This window comes from Chenopodium album, chromosome 24 (genome assembly GCF_948465745.1).
Source record: "Chenopodium album chromosome 24, dcCheAlbu1.1, whole genome shotgun sequence".
Classification (NCBI taxonomy): Eukaryota; Viridiplantae; Streptophyta; class Magnoliopsida; order Caryophyllales; family Amaranthaceae; genus Chenopodium; species Chenopodium album.
This window is the reverse complement of record NC_137857.1, coordinates 37970212-37981727: the sequence shown is the minus strand read 5'-3', so window position 1 is coordinate 37981727 and position 11516 is coordinate 37970212. Positions and strand designations below refer to the sequence as shown.

The window sequence follows — 11516 nt, the reverse complement described above, 5'->3', positions numbered from 1 at the left end:
TGTGACAAATAAATTTGAATAATGTATTATACAATTCAATACAAATTGTGATGATGACATCAACAAATAAAATCTTGGGTATTAGCTTAAACTTTTGGTTGAGTTGGTCCTATAACAACAACATAACAATACACAAGATTATCGCTAGTAAAAGATGCTCCCATATAACTAACTTATGTCCTTAATTAAGCTTCAAACCAATTAATCTTCCATCAAATAAAGCTTAAGTAGGTAATCCAAAACCATTAACCAATGCTTAAGTAGATTAGTCGTCACAGCTCAAATTTCTTTAACCTCTCAGTAATCCTTGCAACAGTATCCGTTGTCGCAGTCTCACCAATCTACACAAGTGTAAGAACATAAATTTAATTCCCTTTTTAGATACAAGAAAGATAATTTTGTTTATCTACTTAATAATATTATTTAGTTAATGGAAAACGACAGATGAAATATTACGTGTACTTTTCAACACTGTATTATTAGGTTTGCTTAATCACTATTTTATTATTAGATTTGCGATTTGATACACGTGTACTGCTTTAAATTCCAAGGTCTAAGGAGCATTATCTGTACCTAGACTTTTATGATAATCTAAAAAATTCATAAAGAATTTTATGATAATATAAGGAACATAACTTAAAAAATTCATTTGATAAATATAATCACTTTTCATTACATAAAGAATTTTATGATAATCTTATTTTGTCGGTAAGAATATCCACTCATTCAGCAAAATTTAAATTTTGACATTTAAACAAACTCAATTCAAAACTTTTCCACATTGACTATTTTATTTAATATATAATACGATATTACTAGTACGGAGTATAATTTAAACATGTTAACATTACCACTATTTATTATCGACTTAGCTATAAATAGGGTACAAACCTGTGCGTGAATGGTGTGAAGGACAATATTTACGGTAACACAATAATTAGCATTGACAACTTCAACATTTTCTTCATGAAGAATTCGAATTGCCTCAGTAAAAACAAACTGGCACTCCAACCCCGTAACCAAAGTCACTACTAGGGCGCTTCCATTTACTCTCACTTCAATTTGGACCGGCGAATTCTTCGAATAATAACTTGTTCTACTACTTGATACTCTTCCAACTCCCTGCATATTATCCCTTGTTTGCTTCAAATTTTCGATATTCCTTTGTAGTTGTTTGATGTAGTTTGTGGCGTCATCTATTTGATCCGGAATTGCCTGCATATACATATGTACACAATCATCGTCAATGACACGTTAATGGTGTAACATAATATATCGACTATGTAACAATTAAATTCAAACAAAGGAGAGGCAGTAACTAATATGCCCTCTATTTGTAATAATTGTCATGTTGATATAAGTGAAATATTTTGCATCGAGACAAAGGTATTGTATGTATAATACATTACTCCCTCGTTTTCTAGAAGTTATTACTATTTTGATAGTGATAACCTAGGAAGAACTTATAGAGACAGACAGAGTATAGTCAAAGATATTAACGTGAGACAGAGATAGAGAGACCTTTGGAGAGGATGCATCATCGCGAGGAATAAGGGAGTTGAGTTCTGCATATAGCATTTTCAATGTGTTTCTTCGGTCTTTCTCTACGGTTTTCCTATCTCTTTTGGTTGAGGAAGACTTAGTAGACTTAGCGAAGTTGCTTATCATTGTTTTTGATGTGAGCATAAAATACAAATACTTTTTCCTAGCAAAGCATGCCAATTCAATCTAGTTCATTAGATATTTATAAGTAGTAAGAAGGGTAGAAATGTAAAAACACATTTATGAATAAATTAATATAAGGTAGGGATATACCACATATAAAGGTTTCCAAAGTTGGAAAGCAATGCAAATAATTTATGGCTAATGTGCGTGGCCGTGTGGGGATGCATATTTGACAAAATGTATTTCTTCGTGGCTTCGTTGATAACGATTGACTTTATATGTATGAAGCATGTGTCAAAAAATGTATTAAAAAATTATTTACTTGAGTAGTTTTCACATAAAAACAATGAGTGTAGCTTGTTTGTATCACAAAGATACTTATAGATGTATGTATGTATAATGGGAACAGATTTATAAGGGTTGAATTAGGTCATATTTAAAGACTCATGTAGTAAAAGCTAAGGTTCACACATGTATAACGACAAATAATATGTTGATGGATTCCGACAAAACTTAATTACAAGTATCTAAACAAGATAACGAGATCAGATCAATTAATTGGTCTTGTTCTACCCATATTGTGGATATGCTAATACATACGTTAAGTTATAATTCTCTAACCCATCTATGACTCGACTCCATTTAATAATATACGATAATTTATGGAGTAATTATTCTCCATCAATATGTAAGTATGTGAAATACTATACAGAATGTGTTTGGAGTTAAAATAATAAATATAATACTCCGTATACATGCAAACTAGCATGCCATTTATTATTAGTTGATTTATTAAATTGTCAATATTAATGTGGCTAAGTTGGTTTTAAGTCCTAAGCACAAAATCATACGTAGTGTAGATGGGATCATAGCCTAGGTATATATAAGATGGTTTCTTAGGCTGGTTAGCCATGCAAATTAAAGAAAAGAAAAAGGCTTGGTGGCTAGCTTTTTGGTACGTGATTGATGAAGATAGTGCATTCAATTTCTATAATGTGGCAATTCACCTGAGACCACCTCGCACGGCCTCTCAGATCACCTTTAATTTTCAACCATTATTATTATGTAACAAGTACAGTCAAATTAAAGGTGTTTTGGCTGCTCTAGTTTTAATAAGTTATAGTGTTGGTTCCTCAAAAAAAAAAAAAAAAAAAGTTATAGTTATGGTTTGTCATGTAGGAGCATATTATGTGTGAAAAGTATTAATGTGATAGTGATCCAAGTTTATAATATAAATTGCGATAATACACACTTCAGTTTAAATACGGAGGGAGTATTATTATTACCAAATTAAATTTTTAAAAAAAAAAACAAAACTCCATGGGCTGATTTTTGACAGTTTATTTGTCATATTGGAAGCATATCCATTAATGCTTTTCACCAACACCTTACACGTAGTTAGCCAAAATTGGTGTAAAATTTTTTTATACTTTTTTTTAAGGGTAAATTTTTTTTATACATTTTGCCAAATTCAATGAAATCTTCCTCTTTTCCTATCTTTTAACTTATATAATTAATTCTTGCCAAAGTTACTGATGTCGTGCCTTCTCTTTTGTTGTATGTCTACTTATTTAATTAGCTCCTTAAGTACATGTGATTAAAATATAATAAAAAAATTTCTCAAAACGAAGATTTAATCTTAATAAATTCATATTAGTTTATCTTTCACTATGCTTACCTACTTAATTGTCTCCTTCAAGATTCGATGGAGTATTTTTTATTAATCAATAAGATTTTAATTTAAGCCTTCCTACAAAGTTAACCTTACCATTTAAATGGTATACTTATGAGAACCGATCTTAATTAAATTGAAGAAAGATAACTGAAGGTGAGAATTACTTAAATTTACGATGTTTAAGGTCTGTTCACATTTACTGAACTGAGCTGAATTGAACTGAACTGATTGGAGGTGAACTAAACTGATTTGAGCTGAACTGAAATGAATAGAGCTGAAATGAATATTTTATGAGAGAAGGAAATAGGAGCTGAACTGAACTGAGCTGAACTAAACTGGACTGATTGAAGCTGAACTGAACTGAACTGAAATTAAGCTGAAGTGAACAGGCCCTTAGTTGTCATAATTAAAGGCAAAATTTTAAAATGTTAATTGAGAATGTGTGGATTAGATTCATGTACTATGTATGTATAGTTTATACAAGTATGTTTTATCTCTATAGTTTCCACTTCATCAACATATATATACATGTGGTTTATGCATATTCTTAAATGAACCTGGTTCACATTAATTTATTGTGGACCACTAATATTAGAGAAACTATGGTTGTTTTATTAATAAATAAAAAGGTCGCTATAATAAAAATAAGGTCACTATGTTGAAATAAAAGTCATTTTGGTAATATATAGGCTATTTAATGAATTTTTTTTTAATATTGGTCACTATGAATAATAAAGGTCACTATGTTAAAATAGGGTCATAACGTTGTATTAAAGTTCACAATAATGTTAAACGTTATACAAGTTTTAATAAAGGTTAATATGTTAAAAATAAGGTTTACTATGTTAAAAATAAGGGTCATTATGTTTAATATAATGTCAATTACGTGTGTATAAATCTCGGGTCCACAGATCCACGCAAGTCTTTCTGCCTTTTTACAATTCTCACTTCTTTTATCCACCTTTTTCCACAGCGAGAGGAAACGTCTTTGCCTACCAACAGTTCAAAGCCAAACAGTAGTACAGTTGTTTATTAAACATTTTTTAGATCATAATTTTATTTAAAATTGAAATTTATGTCACTGCTTTTCTCCCGCCTACATCCAACTAACCTACACCACACCATCCTCTTATCCTTCACTACACAACCCCATAGCAGCCCACTGCACTCTCCTCACCAACGCGTCTCCGACCAATATTCAGTCAATATATAACAAAGAACTTCTCAACATCATCTATCTTCACATATATATTTACATACCATCTACTTTTGTAGTGCACTTAACACTAGCTACATACGAAGTAACAAAGATCGATAAGTTGTGTACTTCAATGAGCTATGATCCAAGGCAAAAGGAGAAGCATGCAGCCGGATTTTTCTGAAGTAGAAATAATCAATGGCTTATGTTTATCTTAGCGTATGTATTTTTCAGAGCTATTTTAACTCAATCAAAGTAGGTTTAATTTTTTGCTAAACAAATTTAAACCGTCCTCGTGTATCATCATAAAGCTATCACTACAATCAATCGATAAACTAACCTCAACTACATAGTATTAATAAGCTACCAACTCCATTTTTATTCAATCTTGACTTAGCTTGTCCCAAGCACCACAACTTATATTAAGAGTCCCTTATACAATATACTTGAATCAATCATTAATTAGCTAGCTAGGCTTCACGCTCTTCCTCGATACCTCGATTTCTTACCTTTATTTCTACAATCCAAACGCCCTTTCTTCTTTTTCATGACTATCAGGCGATGTGGTTTACTACTTTGGAACGACAATCTAATAAATCTTGCATAATTATCAGACCACTGAGACCAGGACAAGATATGACCTAAGACAAAGTGGTTAATGTAGTTTGGTAGGGAATGTTATAGAAACATTGTGTCTCATGCTCATGGATGTGACAAAGTTTTATGTACTGGTCATCACGAACCTACTACAACAACTAACCATATGCCTATATCCAACTTGTCAAATAAAGATAGTTAATTCATAGTCGAAGTAACAATGATTTGGTATCTTGTGTGCTCTCGATAACATGCATCATGATTCATGACGATAACATTGCTTACAAATATTATAAAAACATGAGACAATGTTAACAAGGGACATGATTAACCATACAAAGTTGTCACAAACGACATTTTTTTTTTTTGCAAGCTCTTCATATATTACATAAGCTGATTACGTCGAATCAGAAACATAACAGTATTACAAGACAATCACTAGCTTATATCAGTAGATAGATGACATCCATCACCATGTAAAACACATAAGAACGACTTGAAATTATTACATCAAGATCTAATGATCGACGTTACTTATAAAACCCATATATTAAGGATCCTAGGTCATAAACTTTCATCATGCCTAGGTTAATCAGTAAATATCCAAACCCAACACTTAGAGCTCAAAGTTCTTCAACCTCTGAGTGATCCTTGCAACGGCATTGCTTGATGCAGCTTCACCCAACTACAAAAGAATATAAAATCAATGTTATTTTTCAACTTTCAAAATATATATATTCCAATCTGGTAAGACGTACAAGGTAGGAATTGTTGATTTGTTTCATAATATAGGTTTCATAACAAAACCCCATCAAGTTAGGGTTCCTTTTTTTTTAAAGAAAATCAATTCCACTGTTAAGACTGTACTCCGTTTTAATTGATAAAAATCAATTCCACTGTTAAGAACAAAGAATCAATCAAGGGTATTTGCGATTGATTAGTGGCATTCGATCAATCTTGATCAGCAAATGAAAATAGTTTTGTTAATCAAATATTACTTAAAAAAAAACAAAAGCCTAATTAGACTGTTTTCTTAAAAACGTAATTACCACTCTAATCACTCTTATTATTAAGGATGGTGTAACAATTAGTATTGTATAGGACTGTATTTTTCTTGCAATTATTTATATACATAAAAAAAATTTGTTCACTTTATAGAATTATAATATAGAATAAATTGCATTAATAAGATATCATATTAATTTCATACGAGGAGGCTTAAATGTGGTGGTTGTTCAATTTTGCTACCAAACATGTACCCCGTGCAAGTTAATAATAAGTAGTGGTTTAATTTGGCTTTGTGACCTTATAATCATCATAATCATATTGTTATTATTAAATTTAAATATACTAAAAAAATATCTATTTTAATCAACGAGAAAATCAATCTTTTGAAAATTCATTTTAAAATTAGTAAAACCTAATTTTAGTTTAGTCAAAATCAGTTAGCAAGCAAGAGCATGCCCTGAGCCCCTGATCGGACTATACTAAGAAACCAACATAACTAAAATTAAATAAAGATATTTAGAAATTAACTATTTAGAAACTCTCACTCTTTTCTTTCTTTCTTCTTTTTTATTTTTATTTTTTTATTTTGACAAATTACCCTATATTTAATTAACCCTCATCCCTTTGTTCAAAGTGTATAATTAACCCACATCCCTAATTTTTTCATTTATTTTATCCATCTTGAAATATAGTATAGTAGTATTTATGATAAATTGTTTGTTTATTGATAATAAACTACGTAATACATATATATATACCTGTGCATGGATGGTGTGAAAGACAATATTTTCAGCAACAGAATAACTTGCATTCACAACTTCAGCATTTTCCTCATGCAGAATACGGACCGCCTCAGTGAATACAAACTGGCACTCCAATCCAGTTACCACAGTCACCTCTAAGGCACTCCCATTTTCAGTCACTTCTATTTGGACCGGCGAATTCGTGGAGTAGCCCCCTCCACTCCCACTTGATCCTCCGCCACCCTGCAGCTCATCCCTAGTTTGCCTCAAGTTTTCCACGTTTGATTGCAGCTGCCTTATGTAGTTTGTCGCGTCTTCAATCTGATCAGGAACCGCCTACATAATTCATATACATATACCATCATCAATCTCCACTGTTTATATATATATATGCATACGTAGTACTAGTATTTATTAATTGAAAATAAAGATAGATGTTACTTAGAACCATAATTATGATCATATATAAGTAGTTATGAAAAAGCCAAATAATCCTTTGTTCTTAAATTGTACTGTTGCACCATTTTATTGTGGTAAGGGTGAATTATTTAATTAGTAGTTAGTTTTTTTTTTTATAACGAACCAACCTCAAGTTCAAACCTCCCACCTTTCAGAAGATAAAAGTAGGGTTTTGAAGCTAGAGCATGCAAAAAATAATGAAAAACTTGATTTCGGATGTTTCATCAAACTATATAACGCTAAATTATATTGTTACACTAAAATGCATCTTAATAATTATATGAACAAATCAACAGCTCCATTTCAGGTTAGTGATATAATTAAACTACGCTTTATCTCCCACCTCTCACAACGTGGAAGTAGCTTAGGGTTTTAAAGATATACTTCGTATATGTGAGACTTTCATTTAGAATCATATATATAGTATAATTTTTACTAGTGATGACTATAACTAAATTTAAGCTGAGGTAGTTTTATGATGCACAATATCACAAAACAGTATAATGCAGTACTAGTAACGTAAACTGAGGCAATATTATGATGCACAATATCACAAAATAGTATAATGCAATACTAATAACGTAAAACACATAAAAAAAAATATAATATCGTTTGATCGAGAGAGAGAGAGACCCTTGGATAGGAGGAAGGATCATGAGGGACAAGGGAGTTGAGTTGGGAACAAAGGTTCTTCATCTGTTCTCTTCGTTGTTTCTCCATGGTTTTCCTATCTCTTTTGGATGAAGAAGAGTTCGAAGATCTTTTCATGGTTATTGAATTGATGAGCTAGTTTGCAAGAAAATACTAACACTGAGTAATAGAACACTTAATACTTAAAGTGAGTGTGTGTGTGTTTTTTTTTATTTCATGTCACTACACTAACTAGGTATTTATAAGAAAATAGAAGGGCAGAAAAGACCAAAAAAAAAAAAAAAAAAAAGTATTAAGATTATACTAGTAGTATGAAGGGAGTAATTACCTAATAATAGAGGGAATAAATGAAGAAAGCAAAAGTTTAAGGTCCAAAAAGCTTAAGGGAGTGGGGTTGCGCATATATTCTAGCTTTTGACAAATCTTTGTTGACGACTCTTGACTAAATATATGCATCATCAATGTGACGAAATATATAAAAACTATATAACAAAATAATATAATATAGTTGTAGTTTTCACATAACAGAAAGGAAAGTACGAACTATGTATACGTAACATCGAGATATAACGAATTAATAGACATAATGGGAACAAGTTAAAAGGGTAATAATTTATGTTTCACACTTAAAATTATAGGGATAATTATGAATTGTGGTCTGTTGGTCTCCTTGTATTACATCAACGTTATTCAACATAGCCGAAATAAAAACTTAATGTTGGATGTTTTGCTATCCATGGGGAGTGGGGACGTCCAATGAGCTTTAATTCTTAGAATTAGTACATGGGAACTAACTTCTATTATGGTCAAAATTACACTTCCTTCCATTGACTCAGATCGATGAATGATTGATGATTTGTTATTAATGATTGAAATTGACATAAATTAGAAATTATTTGACTGAGTGTATATATATATTTGCATGTTTAAGTAACACATGTATGTGCTCATTTATGAAATTATGTACGTATATATTTGGACGGTTATGTTAGAGGTCACTCAACAATTTGAGGTACTCTCATTTATAATGTATTACAAGGAGATATTATACATCATCATTTATCTCTAATTTTTACTCTATTCTTAATTTGTCATATTTATCATGAAGAAAATAGGGCAGCAGATTAAATTGTAAATATTGAACATTTGTTTTTAAGATTTTCATATTTTTCCTTGTAAAAGATTAATCTAAGCTAGTAATTGATGCATTAAGAGTTCCTCTTCGTGGGACTCCTAATTCTTTTCTTTTCCATACTTTTATTTTTTTTAAAAAATGTATGTACGTGTATTATTAATATATTTACACTAATTCCATTAGCTAAAGATTATGTCTAGCTATGAGATGTGCATTTGATGGGTCTACAAGTCTACGCACATAGGTAGGTTTTTTCCATACAAATCATATATAGTTAAATCTAAGTCTCTAGAGTTAGCTATGAAAAAAGGGGGAGGATTTATGCCAGTCATTTCCTCCCCCCTAACATTAAGCTCAAATCCAATTCGATTCGAAATAAATTTTGGTTTAATTTTCAAATCCAATCCGATCCGAATTACTTATCAAATCCAATCCGATCCAATCCAATCCAATTATAATTCAGTTATTTGTATCCAATCCGAAAATCCGAATTAAAAATATGTCGCTAATTTTTTTAGGTCTAATGCGATTATAAAAATAAAATTACAATAATAAAATTTCAATTATTGAAAGTATAGTAGTACATGATTTATACAAGAATTGAAAACATAGGTTTACATGATTAATATTATATTAATATTATAATCATAAACATATTTTAATATGATTAACATTAACAATATTTTTTGAAAAATAACGCTTTCATAATTCGGTTATTTTGGTTTATTGGATCCGAACAAAGTCAATCCGATCCGATCTGAAAATCCGATCTGATTTAAAGTTTGGATCCGATCCGAATTGATAATTCGGTTTGGATTGGATTGGATTTCGTTTTCTATCCGAATAATGGACACCCCTAACTGCCGAACCTCAACTAGTCCCTAACCTTAAGCCCAGACCACCATCAACACGAACGACCACAACCAACGAACCCAAACCCAGACCCACCTAACCCAAACCCTGACCGAACCCTCACCAAGCCCAGATCTACCCACCTAAAACACCTAAACCCTAACCGAACCTACACTCAGACCGACCCACCTAAAACCCTCAACACGAAAGGCCACCACCATCGAACCCAAACTCAGATCCACCCACCTAACACACCAAAACCCTGACCGAACCGACACTCAAACTCTCAAACCCACCCACCTTAAACCATCCACACGAACGACAAACCAACAGCATAGCCCAAAAATTAAATAAAAAAAATCAAAAACAAAAATAAAAACATTAAAATGTACCTTAAAAAAAAAACTTCGAATCTCACCTCGAACTTGGTATAATAAGGCCAAATTCGACCATGAAAACCCTAGATCTAGCATTTTTATGGTCAAATTTTACCTTAAAAACCATTAATTTGTTTTAAACCATCACCATAAATGACTTTAACCCACCATCAGAAAAGAGGACAGGAGATGAGCATGAGAAAAAATCAGAGAAGAGGAGAAGAGAAGGGGCGTGAGAAGAGAAGGGGGGGAGGAGAGGAGAAAGAAAGAGAAGATGAGAGGAAGAGAGGAGAGGAGAGAGAAGCAAAAGAGAGGCGGAGGAGAGAGAAATGTGAAATGAAAGGGGGAGGGCACCGTTTTAATTAGGGTTTTGGGTTTTTTTTCACTAAATTCCGTCGGAAACTTCCAACAGAATTAATTTTTGTCGGAAATTTTCGACAAATTTTATATCTGTCGAAAAATATAACATTTTCGATGGAAAATAGGGAAGGAGGTGATAGTGGTGGTGTGATTGCAAGAAAAATTATGTAGTGATGGTATGGTTTGAGGAGAGAAAGAGATTTATTTTGGGGTTAATAGTTACACTAGTGGGTGGGTAGGTAATAATTCCTTCATTTCTCTATTTTTTTCATGGAACAACTAATAGAAATTGTGATATACACTCGGGCGCATATATTACCCTCAATCCAAGCATAGCCCGAGCCGACTATAATGAGTTGCCAAACAGAGCCAAAGTTAACAAATTACAATTAAATTATAATTTCCAACCGTGATGTTTCCAATTGTCTTATTAGGGGCCGTTTGGTTTGCAGAGGGTTATCAGAATGGAATGAACAAAGGAAAAGAATTGGAATGTAATGAAAATCCTCAAAATTTGGGGTGTTGTTTGTTTTGAATAACAAAGGAAACACAGCGGCCACCAGTCCAACCACCACACCACCACCACATTGCTTCACTTCCCACAATTTTCAGCCACCACCCAACCACTCCATCACTCGTCGCGCCTCCTCCACCAATCGCCGAACACCGCCGCACCTCCCTTGCCCCTCATCGTCGCTCCTCACGCCCTCACACATCTCCCCTCCCTCGCAAAAACATCCAACAGCCCACGCAAAACCCTAGAAACCCCTCCCTATCCCCGTAAAACCGCCGCCCA

General features: G+C 32.4%; 2 protein-coding genes across 2 annotated transcripts; both read right to left on the bottom strand.

Moving 5' to 3' along the window:
• Positions 1-272: 272 nt before the first annotated feature.
• On the bottom strand, positions 273-1668 carry LOC145612647 (transcription factor bHLH162-like). The gene is made up of 3 exons (XM_081667974.1): positions 1522-1668; positions 892-1215; positions 273-341 (listed from the first exon to the last, which is right to left on the bottom strand). Exons 1-3 carry the CDS (start codon positions 1666-1668, stop codon positions 273-275), a joined length of 540 nt encoding a protein of 179 aa, XP_081524100.1.
• Positions 1669-5751: 4083 nt separating this feature from the next.
• Positions 5752-8113, bottom strand: LOC145612615 (transcription factor bHLH162-like). Its single transcript, XM_081667952.1, has 4 exons — positions 7979-8113; positions 7782-7790; positions 6902-7222; positions 5752-5820 (listed from the first exon to the last, which is right to left on the bottom strand). Exons 1-4 carry the CDS (start codon positions 8111-8113, stop codon positions 5752-5754), a joined length of 534 nt encoding a protein of 177 aa, XP_081524078.1.
• Between the last annotated feature and the right edge of the window lie 3403 nt (positions 8114-11516).